Source organism: Salminus brasiliensis, chromosome 15, assembly GCF_030463535.1.
Source record: "Salminus brasiliensis chromosome 15, fSalBra1.hap2, whole genome shotgun sequence".
Lineage (NCBI taxonomy): Eukaryota > Metazoa > Chordata > Actinopteri > Characiformes > Bryconidae > Salminus > Salminus brasiliensis.
The window spans coordinates 22333950-22359942 of NC_132892.1; the positions used below are offsets into that span (position 1 = coordinate 22333950).

At 38.9% G+C, this 25993-nt stretch overlaps 1 protein-coding gene across 1 annotated transcript in view; it reads right to left on the bottom strand.

The window, feature by feature from the left end:
* sorcs3a (sortilin related VPS10 domain containing receptor 3a) overlaps positions 1–25993 on the bottom strand; it is a 353899-nt gene that overhangs the window by 18115 nt on the left and 309791 nt on the right. Inside the window, 5 exon segments of the mRNA XM_072656688.1 lie at positions 1380–1479; positions 4425–4556; positions 12311–12423; positions 14689–14812; positions 21739–21872. Of these exon segments, the coding sequence (XP_072512789.1) occupies positions 1380–1479; positions 4425–4556; positions 12311–12423; positions 14689–14812; positions 21739–21872 (603 nt within the window).

The following is a 25993-nucleotide window of genomic DNA, read 5'->3' on the forward strand; positions in this document are numbered from 1 at the left end:
ACAAGACACAGGAGGTGGAGAAAACTGAGGGTGGAGTTTATCCATTTTCTCATCCATATTCATTTCTTTTTTTCAGCATGTTTTTGCTAAAGATCAATTCACAGACAGCTTGTATTGCTCGTCTCTTACGGACGTCCATTGAAGAAGAAAAAAACTTGTCCTGTACATTGCTTTACATTGGTTCGTTCAGACAGACTCATCACGGGGGTTCCTCCTGGGAAAAGACAGTGTATTTCGTAGACGCTGATCAGTGTGGGTAGTGTGCAAACCACAACCACTAAAAGATTCACATTCCCAAATACAAGTTCAGTTCCACCATTACTTTTAAACCTGTCACTGCTGTTCCATAAAGCCTAACACACCATGTGCCCTGCAAAGTGCAGCACAAATAAATAAGACAATATAAATAAATAATCAATTATTTAATAGTTATGTAATAGTATAAGTTTACTTTGATGGTCCATTTTGGATGCCTCGTAGATGACTGTGTGTGGGACCCTGCACCTAACCTTAACCTTTCCTTTGAACCAACCCTCAAACCCAACCGTAACCTAAACCTTAAATCTAACCCTAAAAGGGGAAAGTTAAGGTCACATCTACAATAAACCATCCGAATAAAGTAATACCTAATATTTTTCCCTCCTTTTTATTATTCTTAAATCATATAATATAATTCCGCTTTAAGGATTTTCTGTCTTTCTGTTAAACACAAACTTTAGGTGTTGACCATGCCCACTCAAATCTGAATACAGATACAGATATTTTTAATTATTGATAACATCATTACATTGACACTCCTATTGCACAGAAGGTGAATAAATGTATATTACTATAATTCTTATTATGTAGTATGTTTGTTATTGTAGTCAAACTTGAGTAGTAATGCAAGGCTTTAACTTCTAAGGGTTAACAGTGTTCAAAATCATGTTTTTAACACCCAAACAACATATTAAAAAGCAACTTTCAATTAGGGGAACTTTCGTTTTTGGCAGAAAATTGAAGGTCTGTCGAGTCTTGATTGCAGAGCGGTAATTATACAATTATGTTATAAAATCCCTTTCGAAATCAATGGTAGTGTTCAGTAACAAAGGCACCAGCAATTCTCAGCGTTGACAAGCCTCTCTGGTCTCAAGGACCAAATAATCAACATAATTACACCCAGTAGAAACTCCATTAGGCGCTGGAAAAGATATCCGACAGATGGTGAAATAGAACATGAGAAAAAAGAAAAAAAAAAAAGGCCTCACAATTTCAGCTGCAGCATCGGGAAACAGTTCCAAATATGACAACCCCACATGGGGCAACACAGTCCAGAGGTTGTATCCACTGTTACGTGTATGACACTACATAAGAAGATGCACATTAAGAATCAGTCTTACCTAAAGTTAATTGCGTGATGTAAACGATGACTCTGGAGCCTGGCTTCAGCTCAAACTCCACCAAATTCTGGTTCAGCGCGCTGACAAGGATTTCTGAAATCTGTTGAGACACATGGTATAAAAAGTGAGGGTGAACATAAACGTACCTATTTGTCCTGTCAGATATACTGTATCAGTTAACGTTTATTCCTGCATTTAAAAGTGGGGATATAAATAAGATGCATCAAAATGACAGGGTCTATAAATCTATTCGAAATATCTGATCATCATCTGATCTAATCTGTTGCCACTGAATAACAGTGATCTACGCATTTACAGTGTATGAAATTGTATAAGCAAATATAGTTAACAAATACTTCATTGGGGATGGAATGCAAATAATTGTTAGAATGCAGTTCAACCTTTGGAGCAATAATAAAAAACAATTTTCTTTTTAATAATTTGTTACATTTTCAGAATAAAAAACAACACTTACTAAAATCATACTGTTAGCTAGTATTAGCATTATATGCTAGCTATAGCAGTAAGTGATTGCTAGAATAATGCAGCATATGCTTGAAGAAGAGTTTTGTTTGTAAGTTTAAGTTTGTGAGTGAAATTGTGAGTTTAGGAGTTTGAATTTTTGAGTAAATATGAATTTGAGTGTAAGTCTGAGTTTGTGAGTTTTGACTTAGTGAGTTCTGAGTTTGTATGTGGATTTGAGTGTTTGTAAGTCTGAGTTTCTTCTTCTGATGACTCTTCCATGAAGATTATATTTGTGCACATCGCACCACTACTTCTGAGTCTGCTTAATCTTTTAGAAGGTCTTTTGTAGTCATACAGTCATTTTTTTATTCCCCTTTCCAGTAGTGCTACAAAGCAGTTCTCTCTAAAGGTTTTCTTGGTCTTCCCGACCTCAGTTTGACCTCCAGTTTCTGTTAACTGCCATTTCAAAATTCCATTACAAACTGAGGAACCTGAAAACACTATGATTTAGCTTTTCAGAACATACACATACAGTATGTACTCCATTTCCTCTTAACAGTGAAGACATCAAATTGTGAAATAGAACATATATAAAAACTATGACTGGAAATATTGTCTTTGAAGCAAATAAGACAGCACTATCATACATCATACATATATATATATATTTTACGAGTCCCATCCGACTTTATGCACACATTTGCACATGCACATATTTATATTCATATATTTATTGTGTATATATATATATATTTATATTTATTGTATTTTGTACCTACTGTCTATTGGTCTTGCATTATTGCACCTTGGCCTTACCTATTCTGCACTGAAGTATTTAATTATACTGTACAACCCTGCATTAGTGTAATAACAGTACAGTTAAATTTAATTGAAAGGCCCAGACTGTAGTTCAATTATAAAAGTTGTAATCAAACACCACTTGTCATGATAATATTAATTAATGTATTAATTAATATTTATTTATTTATTTATTTATTTATTTATTGTGAATGTAAGATTTCTGTCATATAAACAAACATTAACTTCATTATTTATATTTGCAGAAGCACTGGGATTATGTCTTTAAACCTAATTAAGAAACAATAGCAAGTATTAACAAATGTATCCACACTTTTGAATGTTACATGTATTAGCTTAAGGGTGAAGATGAACATACAACTTGAAACACCTTTTCTATTACAGTTCGGTTCTTATATTTTTTTTTGGTCCACATACCCAAGCACAGATCTAAATACATCTGAATAGAAACCAGTCTGACCCAGTATCCCGGAATAATTTGTTATGACCCATTTACAAAGCCAAAATAACCCTACACCCCACACAGCGATTATGTAATGAAGATAATAATAATCATGCAATCAAAAGACTGCCCTATAACAATTATCTTTCACCACTCAAGCACTGTTATGAGAGCCCCCATTAACCCTTAAATGCATAATCATTTGCAACCTGGCATTTAAATCTGACTGTTAAAGTGTGCAAACCTGCCAAAGCATTTTATTTAGGATAGTAATAAATAATAGAAAAATGCACTGTATTCTGCTGTAGCCCAACACTGTGACCGAGTGGGAAAATATGAGCCAATCATACAATGTAGATCCATTAAAGCAAAAGTGCCAAATAATTCTTTAATATTATACATCTTATTTCTTCCTTTAATGGTTCCTTGATGGTGATACATTCATCTTATTTGTCTTCATCATTGTCTTCTTTAATCCTAGAGGTGTTGTAATGATAGCATTGTCTATTACTATTAAAAGGGAACGCCATGCTTCCTTTATTGTTGGTTGCACAGTGATAGCTTCTGAGCGACCATTCCTCCCTGGTATCACAAATGGCGATGTCGATTTAATGGGTTTGTTTTGGTTAAAATGGTAAAACTGCTGATTACAAGATTAAACATTTTTGATAGACAGTTTCACTGCTCCCCAGATCAATGCTGGAGGGTATTATACCTATCTATCCCAAGCTTGGCATTAGGTAATAATGGTACCAATAGGTTAATGTTTGCTCCAGAGAATCCTACTCTATTGGCACTTCTCTACAGGGACTAGACAAGCTGTGTATGTGTGCATTTGCACATCTGTGTCAGTGGTGGGAACAATTTACAGTAGCTAAATGCATTTATTAGAAGAGGTTTCTACAGATTCAGAGTTGCAGTAACACACATGTGAGCATGGGGTTTTTATACTGTGGATGCAAATAGCACTTAATGAACATTTTACATAGCAAATTCACACATTCCTGTGTTTAATAGCATTCATGCTAAACAAAAACAAAATAAAAAACAAGACTAGGACATCATAGTAGTGAGCCTATATGACCAAAGTACTGAAAACGGCTGTGTTCAGGCTTCAACGTAATACTGCAGTACTGCCAAAATCCATTCAGGACTAGACCAACCTGGATTGCACTCCAAGAAAATTGTAAAAATGGCAGCACTGCATCACTCTGCCATATGCTGGGCTTTTGTGAAATGTCAACAGCGCTTGCTAGACATCCAAGGTAAGAATTTAAGACTTCAGTTGATCCTGATCATCTGGAAAGTGTTTGTCTCACCTGCTCTAGGTCCTCCTCGTTTCTTTTCCTTGTGTCTGACTGGTTCTTGCTGGGCAGGAGAAACAGCTCTGCAGCTGTGGGAATTCCTGGAAACACTGCTACCAGTAGCTGATCAGGGGGAATGTCAGCAATCTAGATGGACAAGGAGAGAGAAGCTCATAGTCATTTTGAGGGGACTTACAATGGGACCAAAACCCATGGTTTATGCTCATCAATAGAACAAAAGTATACGAACTTTCTAGGAAAGTAGCTACATCTGAAAAAATAACAGGCTAATCTACCTTGTAAGACCATTTTTCTTGTCCCTTTTACAAACTCTACATTTTACAATGGCAGATTTTCTTTATAGTCACTGAAATGGTAATAACTGTGTAGTTACAGGGAAATAACGATCCAAGCAACAACAGTGACTACTGGTGAGTTAGGATTGATTCTTATTACATTGGAAGTCATTAGAAACACTCTAATGGTAAGAACTGTGTAGTTACTCAATTCAAACAACAACAGAGTGACTATTAATGATGTATTCACTGTTACAAATGGATTACAGTAGTTTAGCTTATGTAAATACTTTAAGAAGTGTATCACAATCATTGTAACAGCATATTCTCTCTTATGTTATTATACGTGTGTAATAAAATGAGGATATTTGTGTTTGTATGGATTGCTAGGTTTCCTGCTACAGATTTTGAGATGCACTTGTGTAATTACATGAGGGAAAACTGAGGTTGATACACATATATATATTTACATAAGTTGTATGCATTAACAGCATCTGTATCAGTGAGTAAATTATTTGTAGTTAAATTATGGTTGTGTGGGTTATTACTGTGTAACTACACAGCTATTACAGATAGATGATATAAAATAGGACCATTAGTTCCCTTTCAGTGGATGTTCCTGGAATAAAAAAGGTAATGACTGCACACTTATCCAGCCTGACCTGTTGGAAGACTGACCACCATGCTCCCTTGCCACCCGTGTCAGACCAGCTGCCCACCCTCCTGCCACTGCGACCTGCCTAATGACTATGTTAAAATATACATGGACTCTATCAATAACTACCAATTACTATCACTATTTTTATTATCACCATTAACCATCATCACTCTCATTATTCTTACCATCACAGCTATGAGTATATTAGCTATATTATGATTATTTTTGCACAACTGAGCAGTAGAACAGTCTTATGTGGTCATACAGAGACTTTTTTCAATAATATATAAACAGTTTTGATCAGGATTGTGAGTCTTGGTTCCTCCCAAGGTTTTTTCCTCCGGCTCTGAGGAATTTTCCTTGCCATTGCTTCTTTTGGCTTACTCACTTAGGGTCAAAAAATCAAAAGTGGCAAAAATGGAGCTACAAGGATGTCCTGCTTTACAAGGTTTAATAACAAACATGGGTTTTGACAGAGAGCAAGAGAGTGGGAGCGCGAGAGCAGGGCAGAGCATATGTCCAAAATCAGACTGAAAACAAGAGAGAGCTTTTCACACATTTCCTTCAAAACCTGGTGTGGTGCTTCACATTACTGTTGCCTGTGTGCTGACCAGTGGACGTTGCCAGTGGACCAGTGGATGGTAATATGCTGAAGCTCAAGCACATTACCTAACTCGATAAAGCAACACTTCAAACTCCTGTTTCAGGGGCCAAGTGCTGTTGGCGCAGCGAGTCGTGGAGTAATTTAGAGTGAGAAGGATGGGCCGGGGGCCGAGGTAGCAGCTCTCACAGAAATCAATACGCTTAGATTGTCCAAGTTTGTCCTTGCTTTAGCGGCATGAGCAGAAAAGGCCTCAGGCAACACTAAAAAGCTAAAGATGCCCATTTGAAGAACTCTGATGGGTTTTGAGGTCTGGTTGCTAATCAGATGCCATTTAGCTTAATGTTTGGACAGAACTCATCAGCAATAAACCATCTTCAGCCTTTAAAGTGCTCTACAGGAACACTTAATGATGTCTGCTTGCTTGCACTACATAGAACCAGGGGTGTCCTAGTGGACCTTACATCAAGACAGTTTGTGACAGCCCTGCTCAAACAGACCTGATTCAACTCTGTAGTTACCAGGCGGCTTCAGTCACCCTTAACAAAAAGGTTCCTCAAGAGTTCTTCAGTGATTGCAGTAGTTATAAAAAGGACCATTTTAAGGCTTAAATGAAACTGGTTAAAAGGTTCTTCTCTAGGATGCAAGCGCTCTCGTATTTGGTTCTTCAGAGAACCTTTACCAGTGTGATCTCCACATTGGTCATTGGTTACTCTCTTGTAAAACGACTCATTGCTAAATTTAGAGGAAACACAACCTATAATAACCAAGAATGAGTCGACTCATCAAACCCAACATTACAGCAACCAAGCAGAAACTAAAAAAATGTCAAATGTCATTTCATTAACTTACTCTACACCTAAACGTAACCTTAACCTACATCATTCTGGTCAGATATGACTGGTTAATTCTTGTTACTTCAACATTTTGATTGTGGTTCAACCAGTGTGTTAGGTTTTCAGTTCAGTTTTAAAGTCCTAACCAATGGAAGACCTTGTGCATTTACTTAGATACCACAGGAAACTGGCTGGCTTTTCTATTCTGCAGATTAGACTCTATAGATATTGTTGCTAACCAAACTATAACAGTAAAATAAGACTAGTCTCATTCTACTGAATAAAAATGAATTAAAAATGAAAAAGCATGAATTTCCTTATTCTCATATTTCATTAGGCTTTCACTGAAGGCCTAGAAGCCTTTCCATTGTGGCTGGACTGCTGCTTTTATTTAGCACTATCAACTGTTAAGGCTATAACTATGCTAATTTGGCATCAGTTTTTTTTTTTAGCATGAAAATAATCTATTCACTTTTGGGATCTAGTCTATTATTTATTTCAACCATTGAACACCATAGGGTTCACTAATGCACAAACTATTATTAATTATTTAGGTCAGCGCATATAGTGGAGTCCAACAGAGATCTATTTTAGGGTCCATGAAATTTAAGTGGTATAAAACTGTGAGTCCACATACAGGGTTTGAAGGGTTAATATGAAACATTGATGAAAGAAAGAATAACTCAAAAGTGACCCGATTTGACAGCACATTTTAGCTGTTAGCAAATCCCAGCATGATACCAAAGACAGAGGGATGAAAAAGAAGAGTCACTGCAACTCCTTTTAAAACTCCCTCTAGCTTTATACATATATAGTATAGTATAGCAGGCCCTCTTTCCCCTTATAAAAGAGCATTTGCTGGCCATTCCACCGTGAATGCTATGAGTATTTCTCCGCATGAGGTGCGAACGTGGCGAGGTAATTATGTTGGATGTGGTGGCGGCTTGAAGAGCAATCCCCCGAGCTTCAGAAGGACACAATCACCTCCGTAACACACCGCGCTCTTCCATTAGCAGTGGGAGAGAGGGGAAGAAAGAAAGGGAAATAAAGAGAGTACAAGAACAATGAGCGAGAAAAAGGGCTGCGGGAGTCTCCGCCGGCACTGTAAATGATATGAATTTAGCCTGGGCAAGTGCATTGGCCTGAAAAGCACCCAACGCCGAGTGCGTCGATGGGACCAAAAAGTCCAAAAGTCATGTATCTCCAACTTTTTAAAGTTTACAAAAGCTTAGACTAAGAGCAGTGCTTTTCCTACATAGTGAGAGCTGTTATATACACTGTATTGCACTTCTCCAGTACAGACAATGGGCAATTTCCCCAAAACAGAGGCAATGCTAAAGTTATTACTGTCTAAGCATGACTATTTTTTCCCACTGTTTTTAAATACACTAAAAAAGTGAGGGGGTCTGCATACACAGTCAGTCTTTCTGTGATTTTACTGTTTACAGTAACTGAGTTAGCCAGCATGCTAATTGCTAAATTAGTTCCTCAGCTAAAAGGAGATGACTCACATGTATATGTATATAGCTATATATACACAGTTTTATGCTAAAACACATTAGGATTTCATAGGCAGATTTCTACCCCAATTTCTAAGGGGTGGAGCTGGCTATTTGCAATGTATTTTGAAGCTATTCTAGATATTTATCTTAAGGCCTGTGTATCTGCATACAAAAAGATACACCACGCCACTGTCTTCTGAAAAGCACCCGATACAGGGTGCATTGATGAGACTATGGCTCTCATTCCAACCAAATATGGCTCTGATTCCAACCTCTGTTCACACGTGATGGGACACTAGTCCAAAATTCATGTATCTCCAACTTTTTAAAGTACAAAAGATGAAATAAGAGCAGTGCTTATCCTATCCAGCGAGAGTAGATGTGAATCTGTGTTATCTCTGTCTTTCAGAGAGGGGACTAGTTGTGTGTATCACCATGGACACTAGGAAACCTTAGAGGATGGGAGTATAACTGAAACTGTTTGGTCCAGTGTAGAATGTTGTATAAAATATATAATTTATAACATTGTGAAAGTTGGGCACCATCATTATCATCATCATCACTATCAGTGTTCAGAGTGCAGAGTATCAACCATCAGGCTCTGTTCTGGACTGGGAAGTAGCACAGACTCTCATGTACCACAGAGAAACACTGTGAACACCTAAAAGCCCATATTTCTTATCAGAAATATGTATATGAAAGCCCTGTGGCCAGACAGTTCACATTCCACAGCAGGGTTTGGGTTTAATAGGTACACTGTATGGAGAAAAGTATTGGGACATCGGCTCTTAGCTCATAGTTTCTTCTGAAATAGATGTATATTGGAGTAATTGTCTCTACTATTCAAGAAAGGCTTTCTACTAGATCTTGAAGCATTGCTGTGAGGATTTGACTGCATTCAGCAACAAGAGGGTTTGTGAGGTCAGGATGTTGTATGATCACCACCACACCTAATCCCAAAAAAGTATTGTATGGAGGGGGGGGCTTTTTACCCCTCTAGTCCACACCTGGCATTAGGTATGATGCCGATAGGTTCATGTTTATCTGCTCTAGAGAGACTCATTCTATTGGCAATACTTCTGTGCAGGGACTAAAAAAAGCTGTGTCTGTGCATTTGCACATCTGTGGCAACTATAACAGCACTGTGTGCAATTTAAAGTAGCTGAATGCATTCATTAGAATTAGGGGTGTCCACAAACATTAGGACATATTGTGTATTTTTAGCTTGACATCTAAAAGGAGGTTCTAGAGCTTAAACCAAACCACATGACATCAGAGAGTGTGAGTGTGTTGTTTCTGGCTAGATCTGTAGGCAAGTTTCCACATGGAAAAATACATTAATTTCAACAGGATTGGTAGTGAGAAGCCATTTCGCCTTGACAACGGACAATTTCATGTGTTCAAGTAACTGAATACATTCATTAGAAGGGGTGTCCACAAACATTTGGACAATATGTTCAGACATTCTGCCCATTGCCATCTACTCTGGAACTGGCTGCTTCTCCCCATGTATGTTAAACTTTGAATGAGTGATACTGTCTGAACCCTCAACCTATGACTGAGTTTTATCTTCTCATCTTATCACCTGCATTTGTGAAGTGTGATGGCAGAAGGTTAAGAATTTACATAGTATGTATGAAATATGTCTTTATGGAATTTGGCAATTTTACTGTATGTAAGTGCAGAATCAGTGGGTTGTCAATGGGTTCTAACCACCTCCAATTTATTGGCCATGCTAATAATAAAGTGGTATAAGTAGACGCAGTAGATGTTAAACCTGCGTTGACTTTGTGCGGGTGTTGACGTCTTCCTCTTTCCGATATCCTGAGCTGCTTACTAGGGCCACTGTGACAAGCAGAGCTTTGACCTCCCAAGGCAGAATCAATCAAGGCTGAAATATGATAGCATAGCTTTTTTTTTTTCTTGCAAGAGAAAAACTCAGAGCCTTTGTCTTTAGAAGGAGGAAAATAAAACCTCCACGCTTTGAACTTCTTGTGGAATAATAATCGCTTCATAAGACTCATGGGTAAATCCTCTCTGAGGAGGCCTGCCAGGGGATCAGTAGGATGAGGAAGGCAAGGGTAATGTGGATGGAATAAAATGATGTGTGAGAATTGGTGTATGTGTGTGTCTGTCTGGAATTCTGTGTATAATTCCACATATGACATTTTGCAGTGTGATTATAGTTGAACTATTGATGATTTATGATTTAAGGCCTTACTGTCAGTGATAGAGAAAGTATATGACATGTTTGTGTAGTTTCTGTGTAAGAAATCTCAAGAACACTATACTGACTATTTCTGTAGAGGCTTTTGAGATCTGGGGTTTAGGCCCATTCTTTCTACACAACACTGCTCAAATACGCCTGGAAATCCACGTCCACCTACATTTCGTACTTGTACAGTCATTCTTAGATCAAACCATACCGATTCTGACTTTGGCATCCCATAAAAAAAACTTAAACCTTAAGAATATCTATGCTATATATAGACAAAAGTATTGGGACACCAATAAAATCAAGGGTATTAAAAAAAATGTGTGTGTGTGTGTGTGTGTGTATGTGTGTGAGTTTGATTGAGTGTGTGTTTGTGTGTGTGTGAGTGTGTGTGACAGTAACTGTCTCTACTGTCAAGAGAAGGCTTTCTACTAGATTTTGGAGCATTGCTGTGAGGATTTGATTGAATTAAGCATCTAGAGCATTAGTGAGGTCAGAATGATGGATGATCACCAGCCCATCTCATCCCTAACTCCTTAACTCATCCCAAAAGAACTGGATGGAGAACCATTATTCCAAAAACATAGGGCTTTATACCTGTCTAACCCATACCTGACATTAGGCATGGTGTCAATGCGTTCATTAGGTTTATCTGATCTGATATTCAGATTGTCCTATTCTATTGGCAGTGTTTCTCTACAGGGACTAGACAAGCTGTGTGTGTGGATTCGCACAGCTGTGTAAGCAACACAGATGGTGTGGCGCAACAGATAACACCACTACCTGCCAATGAGCTGCCGCACCATGTGGGAGACCAGGGTTCGATTCCCAGTCTGGGTGACTGTGCTGTGCCATACCAATAAGAGTGTTTGGGCAAGACTCCTAACTCTACACTGGCCCACCTCTGTACGTAACCTTGTACAGCTTAATACCATAAATGTAAACAATTGCTGCAACTTTAAATGGCTGATTGCTACTTTGAATGTCCACAAACATTTGGACATATAATCTGCATGCTCCACAGTTACTTTGCCAGTACCTTTTTTTTTAGTGGAAATATAAATTCAGGGCCGTTACTGGATACTTCATGATTGATGATGAGGATTACAGGATACGAGCAGTTTGTCCACCCTGATAATGAAATACAGGAACATCGAGAAGAAACAGTGTTTGCAGCTTAGGAAGAAACCGCAGAGATGGCGAGTGCATGTACATGCTTGAGTTTGCTCAGCAGTGCAGTATGAGTGCTGGTTGGCTGATCACACCTACTGCCCGTCGGAAAGCCTCAACCCGCGACTCATTTGGCTTCTCCGTTTCCTCTCCGCACGGCTAACCTCAGCTCTTCTGACAGCAGAGGACAGCGGGTTCAGGCGGGACAGGTGCGCGGCGGCTAGCCGCTGACATTTGCATTAAGTTGACTGCGCGAGATTTACTTGGCGCTAGAGCTTGTTTCATCATCGGGAAAAGACACATTTGTAATCATCGGCCTGTCTCCAGAGTGAAGCGTACCCCTCCCTACCTGCGGCAATAAATTAGGCCAGGCCCGGCAGGGTGAGAATCAAAAAAAGAAAGAGAGAGAGAGCGAGAGAGAAAAGAAGAGAAGGGGTCGAGAGAATGACAGCTGTTTAAGAAGGACTCTGCAGCAGTACAAATGCTAGGTAGGGTTGGGAGGAACTGATCATTTAACCAAAATCTGTAAGATAAAAAAACAGAAAAAGGAAAAAAAGAGAGAGAGAGAGCAACTAAGACTGAGGGAGAGTCAGAGCTGAAAGATGAAATGAATTCACACTCACTTGGAGCAGAGCCTTCTTAATTACCCTGCCCACATCCTGCCTCCACTCCGAAATGTCAGGGTTGGCCTCGTCCAGATTCGGAGAGAAAGATAAAAGCAGCGATTTGAAGAATTCTGTCACCCGGAGAGAAAGTGAGAGAGGGAAAGAGATTTAATTCACCACCGCAACACTTCTCCCACATCCTGCCTCGCTCTCATTTGTTACGGGTGATTTGGAGGGGCTGGCTGGAGATATCATTACTGACAGCCATGGAAAGGTTAGGATTTACAATAGGTAGGCCCTTACAGTGTTTAGGAGTTGCTACATTGTACATGACTTTGTGCAAATGGCTCCAATTACCTGAAATGCAGTGCTGTGAAAAAGTATGTGACCCTCCTGATTTCCACGTTTTATGCATTTGTTACACTGAATGGATTCAGATCTTGATACAAAGTGTAATATTAGACAAGGGGAATATAAGGAAACTCAAAATGAAATCTTTATGAATTAAGTTATTTATTTATTATTTTATTTTTTTGCCCTGTATGTTATGTTTTCCTCCCCAATTTTAGATTGACTTGTTAGTGCACTCCCCCGAGGGGGTTAGAGGACTGACACATGCCTCCTCTGACACATGCGGGACCAGCCACCACCTCTTTTCGACCTACCGCCAATACAACTTTACCAGGCAACCAACATGCTTAGAGGAAAATGCTGGGTACCCAGGACTGATGCGTTGGATAGCAGACACCAGCAAAGGCCAGCGTTACCCTGAAGTGATGTGAAAAAAGAGAGAGAGAGAGAGAGCGAGATAGATAGATCTACCCACATAGAAAGAGCAAGACTAAATTGTGCTCTCTCTGACTTCGGCTGCTGAAGGCAGGCAGCATGACCCACGTTTCGAACCAGCGAACTTCAGGTCATAGTGTCATTGATTAAAAATGATCGAAAAAAAATGATTTGTAATCATTCATTTAAAGAAGAATTAATGGTTTTTAAATTAAATAATTTCAATGAAAATTAAACAGCAATAACTGCAAACAAATTCTTATAATTGGAGATCTTATAGAAGGTTGTTCAAATCACTGTGGAGGAATTTAGGTCGACTCTCCACTGGGGACTTGCTTTAATTCCTCCACAATGGTAAGATTTCAAGCATGAACTGCCCGTTTCAGGTCCTGCCACAGCATCTCAATAGGGTTCAAGTTACAACTTTGATCAGATCACTCAAAAACTTTTTTTTTTTTTTTTTTTCTGAACTAGTTGAAGGTGGATCAGACTGTTGCCTTGTTGTACTTGGGCTCCAGGTCAGAGATGACTGCTGGCTTATCTGGTAGTGAACAGAATTCATGATTCCAGTATTAATATTTAAGTCACCTAGGCCCTGGAGCAGCAAATTATCGCTACACCATCGCTCTACCACCACCATGTTAGACTGTTATGATGTTCTTGTTGTGGTTAGCTCAACACCAGATGGAACAGGACCCTGGTGTTCCAACAAGTTCCACTTTCGTCCATCGATCAATACCAATAAGACTTTGGGGTCTTAGAAAATATAAAATGAACCTTTATGTTCCTCTAGGTTAGCCATGCTTTTTTATGTCTTCTTTAAATGGTAGAATCACAAATTCTGACCTTATCTAAGGCGAGCAAGGTCATCTAAGAATCCTCAGGTGTTGATCTGAGCTCTTTCGTGATTTCCTGGATAAGCTGAAGCCTCGCTCTTGGTGAAATTTTGATCGGCCAGACAATTTTGGGAATATTCACCAAACATGTTCTGCGTTTTCTCTACTTGGAGATAATTGCTCTCACTGTGGTTTGCTGGAGTCCCAAAGCTTTAGAAATGGCTCTGTTACCCTTTCTAAAAATATTTCTTTTTATATCTCCTCTGGAGTTAGTTAAGGAATAATGTGCTGCATGTTGAGACATTTTAGCCTATTAGCCTATGGCAGGTAATAATTCCAGGTTTGGTTGTGTCTTTGGTTTAGCTGATCCCAATTATTAACTTAATTTGTTTAATTAGTTGAATGAGTAACTAAGGGGGCGATTACATTTCAGGGCCAGCTGGTGTTGGAATCAGTTTGTCCATCAATGGATGACATGAATGGTCATTAGAGTTCTTTTATATAAAATATAAAACAATATATACAATCCATGTCACATTTTGGCCAAAATGACTAGATCTGTCACAACTGATGTATAACGTATTAGTAACTGAATAATCAAACAATTGACAATTAAGAAAGCAATCAGAGTTTTGAAAAATAGCAAATTAATAACAAAGGTCTTAACTAAAAAGAAACATGATGCATAGTTCCCAGTTCCCTCTACTGGACTTGTGAGGATTTGTTTGTCTGTTTATATAATAAATAAAGTGCTTAAACACAACTTGAAGCTACCTTGGACAGCGATTGTCTTGGTGTCTTGAAGAATGGAGTTGGCAGAAGAGACTTGCACTGTGACCGTATTCATCCCCTCAGCCGTGAACACGTGGGAGATACTTCCCTCCAGGGTTATTACCGGCTAGCAAAAAACAAACAAACAAATAAACATATAAGTCATTTGCAATTACAGTGTTATTCCCATTGCTACCCTGATTCAACCCTATAATACTGCCTAAGTAGTGGACTTACATACTAGCTTTATGTGCCCACTTGTGGACACTACTTTCATTAATCTTATTTGAAGATTTACACCTGGTCACTTCTTGCATCTTAAGTATTAAGATTATGTCTTGAACCAGATCCAAATCCCATCACTCAAACCACTTCAGGAGGTGGATCTGAGACACATTTGAGCCACATGTTACAGCAGTGTAAACTCCTCCATCTTTCCAAGACGCAGTCAACAACTAAAACCCCTCCCGGTTCAAGCAAAACACCAGTAATAATTGCCTTGCAATGGGCAGATTTGCATACCGAGCAATCGGATTTCAGGAATGCATTAGAGTACAGAGTGTATTAAATGCATGTGGCTAAAATCTAGATACAGTCCAGATACTAGTCATATGAAGTGACCGGGTGTAAACGAGGTCTAGGCAACTTGAGCTGATTACACTTTGCCTGTACCTGAGTTTTGTTAGTTTTGCTAGTCAGGAATGTCTTAATTAATGATTGGAAAATGGTCATCTGGATGACTTCAAGCAATACTTGCAATATATGTGGGTGGACAAAATATTGGAAACACATTGACATTGATTGAAGCTACTGTAATAAGTAGCAGGACCACCCTACACTTTGAGAATGCAGCCATACTGGCGTAGGTTATTGAATCATTCTTTGAGGAGAAACGTCTCCAGTTCTTTGAGGGATGGATGAAAGAGGTCGAAATCTACTTTGCACTTTAGAACTTTCTATAAAGGCACAGTGATGGTTAGATCTTCTGACTTGGGACGCTTTGGAGGGCCTCTGACCACTCTGGAATTTGTTTAGCAGCGTATATGGGGGTCTTATCATCCTGGGATATGGAAACAACGGGAGAAGAATGGGGTGTACCTGATCCAGGATGTCTAAGAACCAGAGCCATTCCATGACGTTCACAAAAACGTTATAGACAAAATTGTCAACGTCCTCTTTTTACCACAGAGACACGTTTTTCACTGTAGATTTAAAAAAGATCTGCATTCACTTTATCTCCAAGTGTCTAACAAAAAGTTTTACATGAGGGACGTCTCTTCCTCTCCACTAAATTGTCACTCTTTCTCTTTTTGTGACTCATGTTTAAGTGCATTCCGATTGAAAAATCTATTCCTCATTGTTCCCCCTCCACTTGTGCTGTAAGTGGCTGCTTATATAACATGGATGTGATGCACTTCTGAGTGCTGAGTGAAAGTTTGTGAAGACATGTTAAAAACAGCAGTAAAATGGAAAAAAATTATTGGTCTCAAAAAGTTGTCAGTACCTGCATGCTAGCACAGAAAAAAATGTAGGTTTATGCCAGTTTAGGCTTTTAGATGTTCTCATATTCATTGAAGAGTCAGATAAAAATGGCCTGAAACCCAGTGGCCACATGGAATTAGGCTTTTGCAGGCTTTTGCAAGTACAGTCCCATCACTGAGATCTGTTGGGATGGTTCCCAGTCAGTACAGTTCCACCCAGTGGTTAAGAATACTCAGCATAGTACATCCAGCTTCGTAAGCGACACAACAGTCAGCTACAAGTTAACTAGTTCATCAAACTTATTCGCTTTCCCAGCAAATAGCATTTGCCTGAAACAGTCAAAACATGGTGACACCTAGTCAGGTGTCACACCCAAATTCTTAATGTGGTTATTTATGACATCGTAAAACTAACCTGGCGCCACCCTGGTGGCAGAAGTTATTTTCCAGTTTCTTTCTGAAAAGTTATCGCCACTATTTTAAGGTAGAACTTCAGCTTCATGCTGTGAGGTATGCACATGACAAACGTTTCATATTGTTTATTTCTTTACAATGTTTTTTTTTTTTAAGTAGCATTATCCAATAACTGTTGTTTCTTGCTTCTGGGCTTCCCCTACAGTCATAAAGTGTAATCGTGATTTCAGCCACTCCCAAAGAACACATTTTATACATGCATTTCTGGACAAGCTGAGGGATACAAAATCAGTGAAAGTGAAAGAAGCATGTGGACGGATGTGGTAGAGATATATTACAGGATTTTACACAAATCGGACCCGGGTTACGTCATTCTTGCAAGCGTTGTCCTGCCTGCTTCACCAAAGTTGCATAGTGCAGTGTCTGGCATGCTGAGCCTGGAGTAGCCTAGTATAGACATACTGTTCTTTTTATTAAGATTCAGTGTTTTTCTATCAATACAAGAATCAATGTCATGAAGTGTCACACAATACTTAATAAAAAAGTTAATTATAGTTAATTAACAGTTAATAAACAGTTAATTATAATGCAAATGACAGGATCTCTATTGTCTGCTGAGTCCTCACACTGTTCTGAGGATGACATACAGCTGCACTCTGGGATGCCCATTATAGATACATTATATGTCCAAATGTTTGTGGACACCCCTGCAAATGAATGCATTCAGCTACGTAAAGATGTACCCATTACTGACACGGATGTGCAAACGCACACATACACACAGCTTATCTAGTCCTTGTAGAGAAGTACTGCCAATAGATTAGGACACTCTGGAGCAGCTCTACATGAACCTACTAACACCACGCCTAATGTCAGGCGAGAGCTAGATGGGAATAAAGCCCCCCATTATTGAGCTGTGGAGCAGTGAAAATGTGCTCTATCCGATACTCTTAGGATGAGTTGAGGATGAGGGGATGAGGTGGGGAAGTGATCATCCAACATCCTGACCTCACTAACGCTCTTGTTGCTGAATGCATTTAGATCCTCACAGTCATGCTCCAAAATCGAGTAAAAAGGCTTCCCTGGACAGTGGAGACAGTTACTCCAACAAAAGCTGGATGTTTTTTTTTTTTGTAACCCCTGATTTAAGAAGCAACAATGAATGAACAGGTGTTAGTTAACTTAGGGTTAACTTAGTAAGATAAGGTAAGACCTTAGTCAGCCTATGACCATCGCAGTAAGACTGTTTATGTAAGAAAAACTATCAGTGTTGTTCAGGCTAATAACGAACCCTTGTTAGGCATGTAAATGTAGTTACTGAAGAGTCTTCACTGTTTAACTGTTCGCAATGCACTTTCAGCTTTTTGCCCCCAAACATAAACAACATTCTGAAATGTAGGGAAAAGAGTGAACGATGACTCATCAAATTCATTTATTCCATTGCTCAGCTATCTTGGTTTTATACTCCTTACATTAGACTTAAGTGGCGTTGAGAGTAGGCATTAGAGTCAAGTGCTTTTCAAGCTGCTACCTTGCTATAAATTCCCACTATATGCAAACCTCACAATAAGCATTTTTGCTGAGATTGAGTCAAAGAGGAAGATTCAACTCTGTGGTTATTTTCTAGGTTCTAGAGGTTCATGCACCTTGCCTAATGCCAGGCATGGGCTAGAGGTGAATAAAGTCCCCCAGCATTGAGCTGTGAAGCAGTGGAACTGTGTTTTCTGGAATGATGATAGTGCTCCATCCAATACTTTTTGGGTGGGTTGAGGTGGTGATTACCAACATTCTGACCTCACTAACACTCCTGCAGCTAAATGCAATCAAATCTTTACAGCGGTGCTTGGAAATCTAGTAGAAAGCCTTCCCTGAACAGTAGAGACAACAAGTTTATCCAACAAAAGCAAGATAAACTCATTTTTAATGCCATTGATTTCAGAAGAAAGTAGGAAAGTGCAGGTGTCCCAATACTTTTGTCCATATGGTGCATAGTGTATCTGTTCCACTTTGACATTAGTTAATATTGTCTGGAGTCAGCATGCCCAAAGATTGCTGGACTCATGTTGTCAGGCTTTCAACACTGTTCCCTTTGACACATTTTGCGACTTTTGCAACTGCATTTTGAGCTCCGATGATTTGGCTCTTTTAGAATTCCATCAGTTGCCTCGAATAGCTTTGAAAATCAAAGTGCTGCCTGTCAAACATCTTTTAGAGCTGGCAGTAGATACTGACTGCTACTGAGCATTCATCTTAATGTGCCTCAATTGTGTAGCAGTCTTTGTATTTGAACGTTTTTTGCGTCAAAGTTAAACCACTTTATTATGCTTCCGATCATGTAGCTGCTTCTACAGTAAAATACTTTCATTCGTTTGATGTTTCTGTTGGTTTGCTAACCCAGTTGAAAGAGAGATAGACAGAGAGATGAACAGAAATGTAGTTTATTGATCCGTGAGGGAAAATAGGACAATGTACTTTGCTAAAATCACAGATTCATTAACAAAGTCAGCTCTAATGCAGATTGGATGCTAACTGTCAGAACTTTTTATAATCTCATTTAATTCATTAATTCAGCATTCAAAGGTGGTGCCAAGGGGTGCAAATGAGAGCTGCAGCTTGCCCTGGGATATGCTTAGCACTCTTTTAGGACTCCTACTAGTCTATACATGACATTACTTTAAAGCAGCATCATGCAAGAATTGGTATGGCTTGATCCTGGGCTCCCCCTACAGTCGAGAAGTGTTATTTGTACTTCTTTAGCCAGCCTTGAAGAAGGACATGGTTTACACATGAATTTCTGGATGTCTGGAGCTGAGAGATACAGAACACGGCAGAGTAATATTACAGGATTGTACATAATTATGACTCGAGTTATGCAGCATCAGTTCTTTGCAAGCATTGTCCTGATGGTGTAACCAAAGTTTCATAGTGCAGTAAGCAGTGTGTCAAGCCCAGAGTGGCAATGATAGAGATGCTGTTTTCCCCATTACAAGTGAATGGAGCATCAACATGATTCTGAAGCTGTTTTTCTAAGGCATTATTTTAAATTCTGCATAATGCTGCTTTAAAATAACATAATTGTATTAAAAAGTATTCCACAAAGGCTAAAAATGTAATTGCTCAGTTGTACCAGGCCACTAGCGCTGCTAGTTGGTTAAAACTCATAATCAGTAGTTGGCTAACCTGTTAAAGAAGAATTGATCAAAATGTACAACTTTATTGGAGTATCAGGAAAGCTCAGGAACACCTTATACGAATGTCTACTTCGGTTTAATTTGAGTTACATGGTAATGATGTGTCTCTAGTGTGTGCTTTTATATGTTTTATAATTCGATACTGGTATTGTGTAAAACTTCTGATTAGGCTCCAGTTAATCTGGGAATTAGTTAACAGTGTTTTGATATATGGTACTCCTATAACATTTCCATATCTTGGTAAAATCGCTCTTTCTTGGTGCAGAGTTCCTGACTAGGCTCTGAATAGTACTTGCCTTCAATTCTTATTAAAGTCCAGGATTAGCTCATTGAACTTGTGTACATTTGAGCTATTAGCTCAGTAATTTGGCCATAGCTGCGTTCATATACTCATATGACTCATTCTGACTGCGAATATGAGTCTATGAGAATATGAGAATATGACACAGTCTAACCAGGATTCAGTCAGTTGTTAGAAACTGAAAACAGTGTTGGCAGCTCTGTATCAGAGCTTTTTTACAAAGTAAGACTCTGTTACATTGCATTACAGACAGGCTAAATACATATTAATATATGTTACAAGCTTTAAAGCCAGCCTTGAATGTTCATATTTAATCCATAATGGCCAAGCAGATGTTTGTTCATAGCTGCAAGCTTAATGCTAATATACTACAAGAATACTGTAGAATGCACTGCAACAGTTAGCATTATTGTACAAGTGGGTAAAACTCGAGACCTGACCTAAAGTCCTAGGTCTAACAGCCACAGTTCACTACTGTCATTGTGTTATATTAAAACAGGCAGTAGAACAGATTGCACTGCACTTTTGTAGGGCGGTGGTGGTTCAGTGGATAGAGCACTGAGCTATGGATGACAGGGTTATAGGTTCGATACCTGGGCTCGGCAAACTGCTACTGTTTAGCTGCCCTTGAGCTTGAGCAAGGCCCTTCACCCTCTCTCACTCCGGGCATGTGTGCTCACTGTTCACTGTGTGTTTGATCACTAGTGTGTGTGTTCACTGCATGGATGGGTTAATACATTCTGTGGCCAACACTATTGGGGAATATGCTTGTATTTGGGTAAAATTCAACCATATATACGTATGTTTCTGAGAAGTAAGGTACACTATATGGACAAAGGTTATGGGACACATGCTTTATTTAATGTTTCTTTAAAAAAAAGAAAGAATGTACCCAAGAATGTGCCTTTGTTGGAGCAACTGTCTCTACTGTCCAGGGAAAGCTTTCTAGTAGTATTTGGAGCACCGCTGTGAGGATTTGATTGCATTTTGTGACAAGAGCATCCCCAACTCCCCAACTCATCCCAAAAGTATCGGATGGAACTCCATCCATCATTCTAGAGAACACAGTTTCACTGCTCCACACCTGGCATTAGATATAATGCCAATAAGTTCATGTTCAGGTTCATTTGCTATTCTATTGACAGTATTTCTTTACAGGGACTAGAGAAGCTGTGTGTTTTTGCATTTGCACATCTGTGTCAGCAATGGGTGTATTGTAAAGTAGCTGAATGCATTTGTTGGAATGGACGTTCCTCAAACATTTGGACATTTGTAGTGTATCTACAGTAGACTATTGTATTCTGGAATTATTGTATTACTCTGAAAATCAGAATTACTGTACAGTGCAATGGTTTAGACAGGTCAGGTCTATATAAAACACAGTAATATCCTGTAGAATTGGATTACAGTGCTGTGATTGTGAACTGCAGAGCACTATACATTTAGGAACATCTATTTTTCAAAGATCGTATCTGCTTGAATGAGACGCACTAGGAAGCATCGGAGCTGTGCTTATTATATTCTGAACCTGGAACATGCCTTTTATTCAAGCTCTGGAAGTCTCCTTCCAGCATGGCTTATGCTCCGAAATTGGAACAATAGTGCAATTTCTCAGGGCAAATTTAATTAGAAAGTCAGAGTGCGGTTAGGAGCGAGTTGGCTGTACCTCAGTGCTGTTCCCCAGCCACCAAAAATAGGTGACAGTTCTGGAGTGAGAGGGCCACACCATTGCAGTCAAGTTCACCTCCTTGTTTTTAATGACCACGAATGGAGCCAGCAACTGAACATGCTCCACGGGACCTGAAATACACACACAGTGCAAGGACATTGAGAACACATATATTAACCCCTATCACAGATCTGAAGGAGAGCCTGCCTTTGTAACAAGGATTTAATAAGCATTTCTGCAGACTGATGGTTCAAGCGCAGGTCAGAACTTTACATCTCGGCTTGCATTAATATCACTGTTTACTTCCCCAGTCTCTTGTTGTGCTGAGCTGTGAAGCACTCTTGCAACTTCAAAGCATTGTGTAGCTCTGCCGATTGTAGAGCTGAGACAGCTACAGACAGAGGATAGCGTGATGAAATCGGCACACGGCACGTTGGCACGTTTTTAGCAAAACTGCAAACACTGACTAGGTTAACTTTGACTTAAAAGCTCTGAAGCAGTGAAGACAAATCTATCTGATGACAAGGCAACTCCTTTTATCTGCAGTCTGCTCGGGTTGTTTTTTAAGCTCCTGAAATTGAACCTGAATGCAAAGTCTCTGGGATTGGGGTGTCAAACATGCATAAGCGACTCTACCGATTACTTTGTTGCTCTATAGCAGGAAGACATGTATTGTAGTCTTAAAAGGATGACGGGTTGGAGTTTTTCATCTCAGCTGTTACCAATGACTCTGGAACAGGTCAAACTAATCCCTTCTTCCTATACGCAAACTAAGCTACTTTTCAGATATTCGCATGAATGTTGCAGCATGGATTCCAATTGCCATTACTTTTCAGGGCCAGGGCTGCTTGTCGACTGTGAGATGAGACAACAGGTCTCCTACCTCATTATAGTTCATCAAGTCATTAAAGAATAGCTTGGGAAAAATCTAATTCATGTAGTTTTCCCCTTAACCTCAACGTAATCAATCAGCCAAGACATGTTCACACTGCAAGATTTTAGCCCTGATTTTCCACTCAGCTGTGGTTCTCAGCACGCAATGCTTGTAAATGTAAGTGCTGCAAATTGTTCTTTGAGTGATGCCATAGAAGAACCACCTTTTTTCAGAGAAGTGTGACAGTAAAGAACCTTTTCCCCCCCCTTTCCCAATTTAATAATAAACCTACCCATTTGTAACTCCTTCTAGCACTAGCAATGCCCCTGACACTAGGTGGGTAAGAATGTAACACGTCTCCACTGATACATGCAAAGCCAGCCACTGCAGCCGATGCAGCACTGCTAGGCAGCCGACACTCTTGGAGGAAAGTGTTGGGTCCCCAGATCCACCTAACCAGCTAATGATACTTAGCTTAGCAGGACAATTCGTAGCAATTTCTTTAGAAAAAAATATATTTATACCCTTAGGGTGCTTTGAAGAAACCCTTTGTTTCTAAAGGAAACCCTTTCCCACGTTTTTGACGTAGAACTGCATGTGAATGTCGAATAAAAAATACGTAAAATGTAAAGTTTAAAGTCAGAATACTCACAATTTACAAAGAGTTTAAGTATTATGTTTGGGATTGAGTTTCAGGAAATGCTTGTAATTTTAAGAATGTAATTAAGAGTACGATGTTAGAGGTATGTGTTATGAACATTTTGGAAAACCCACACCACCAATTCTTCATGGAACTAAAAGATCCTCAAAAGATCCAGAAGGAAATTTTGGATTGTGTCTTGGCCAATTCACTGCATTTGGAGTACAGAGAAAAACTGTATATTATTATTTTTTTCTGTCAAGCTATTCCGTTAAGTTGTCAAGTATGCAGAAAAACCCTTTGCTTTGTGAATCATTGTGTGTTGGGTTTTTATGATTTAACCTCAGCCTGTTCTCAGTGTTTCTCACACTGTTGGACTGCATTGTTAATTTACGTAATAAATACATAAAAATTTTAAGTTTAAAGTCAGAAAACTCAAAATTTACAAGTTAAAGAGTTTATGTATTATGTTTGGGATGCAGAAAAACCCTTTGCTTTGTGAATCATTGTGTGTTGGGTTTTTGTGATTTAACCTCGGCCTGTTCTCAGTGTTTCTCACACAGTTGGACTGCATTGTTAATTTTTTTGTGTTTTTTTTTTCTTCTGACTAACAGCATTTCTCATTGACGTCCACACTGCTGAGTCTCTGTGTTGCACGGCCTCTGTTTTGCTCTGTTTCTCAGAGCATTCGGTTTACACACCATGTTGTCTAAATCCTGATGTCATCACCATCAACCTCCACTCACAAACAGCAAAAACTCAGTAAAGAAACTCAAGAAAAAAGAAATGTACAAAATTTCACATCAGTATAACTGAGAAAAACAAATCCTGCCAAATCAATAGTAAAGTGCTTTAATGGAGTGTATGTAACAGCCAGAAAAGAGCTTTGACGTAAATGCTTCCTTTCAAGCAGTAGGCAGGAGAACCACTTGAACATTAGTTTCAGAGGTTTCCTTTTTGCTTTTCTTCTGAAATAAAATCTGAAAATGGGTTTGCTTTTTCCTTTACTTTGATAATTAACTATTGGAGGTCCAGAATATTACTGTTAATTTACTATATGTTAAATTTGCAAAAGTATGTAGTGTAATTACTGAACTACATAATTGTAGCAATTATATATAATAAATTACACTTGTATTCCCTTTACCCTCAGTTTCGAGCTTCAGTATTGGCAGAATTTCTCAGAACTATGAGTAATTTTTTTAATATATAAAATTGCCCCATACTTTTGTATCCATTTGCAATAACTGTGACTTCTAAGGGTAACCAGGGACAATGTAAAAGGATAACAGGCTGTGTGACAGACTGTAGACATCACTGCCTCTCTATGTACACCAATCAGCCATAACTGATTGACCATCTTTATCTACTGTGGTATCTGTCAAGGGGTGGATATATTAGGTAGCAAGTGAACAGTCAGTGCTTGAAGGTGATGATGTGTTAAAAGCAGGAGAAACAGACAAGCATAAGAATCTGAGCTACTTTGACAAGAACCAAATTGTGATGTTTAGAGCATTTCCAAAACATCAGGCAGGTCTTAGTGTGATCCTTTTCTGGTAAGCAGTGGTCAGTACCTACCAGAAGTGCTCCAAGAAAAGACAACCAGTGAACCGCAGCAGTGTCATGAGCATCTAAGGCTCATTGGTGAGATTCAATGCTAATGTCTTGGAGCCAGATGCCACAGGACACCTTCAGGGGTCTTGTGAAGTCCATGGCTTGATAGGTCAAAGTTGTTTTGTCAGCACAAGGGACCTACACAATGTTAGGTAGAGGGTTTTAATGTTATGGCTGATCTGTTTATAGGCTTCCACATTTTGTTCTTAAAAGAATCTTTAAATGGACAGTTCATAGTTCTTTAGAAAGGGTTCCAAAAAGGCTTCTTTTAATGATGCAGTAGGAGAACTATTTCTGTGAATGTTTTTTTTTTTACAGAAAAACAATTTTACAAAAGTTTATTTCCTAGAACCATATGTCCAAGCCCAGCACCACTATGGAACCAATCTTATTTATTATAAATGGATATATATGGGACAGAGGTGGCTCAGCTATTGATGACAGGGTTGTGAGTTCGATACCCGGGCTCGGCAAGCTGCCACTGTTGGGCCCTTGAGGAAGGCCCTTTACCCTCTCTGCTTCTCTGCTTCCTGGGCGCTGAAGTTGGCTGCCCACCACTCTAGGTGTTTGCGTGTGCTCACTGCCCCTAGTTCACTAGTGTGTGTGTGTGTGTGTGTGTGTTCACTACCACTTTACCTTTTTTTCTTTGAAGTATAATAATAACTTATTTTCTGACATTTAAAGAGTCATTCATAAGTCAAGATCTCTTACATTGGTATTGAACTTTAACAAAACTTAAAGATTCTTTATATTTAAAATTCCTTTTTCCAAACATGGCTAAATGGCATCACTCAAACGATTCTTTGTGAACAAGTTCCATTCTTTGAAAAAATGTATCTAATATTAACATATTCATTTTAATAAAAAAAAAATCATTTATTTAAAGACATTTTCATAATACTGGGTGTTTGTTTGTCTACAAAGGGTTCCTTGGAGCAATGTCTCAGAAGAAGCACTTTTGATTTTGATTAGGTTTTTAAAAACCCTAAATTAATGAGATACATATGTGTAGAACCTTTACATGACATACCACTTCTATACCAATTACACGTTTTACTAGAACCATCTGTTCAAGTCAAGAACCTTCTAGGAAGCTTTGTTTTTTAGAGCATGTAGGGCACCTA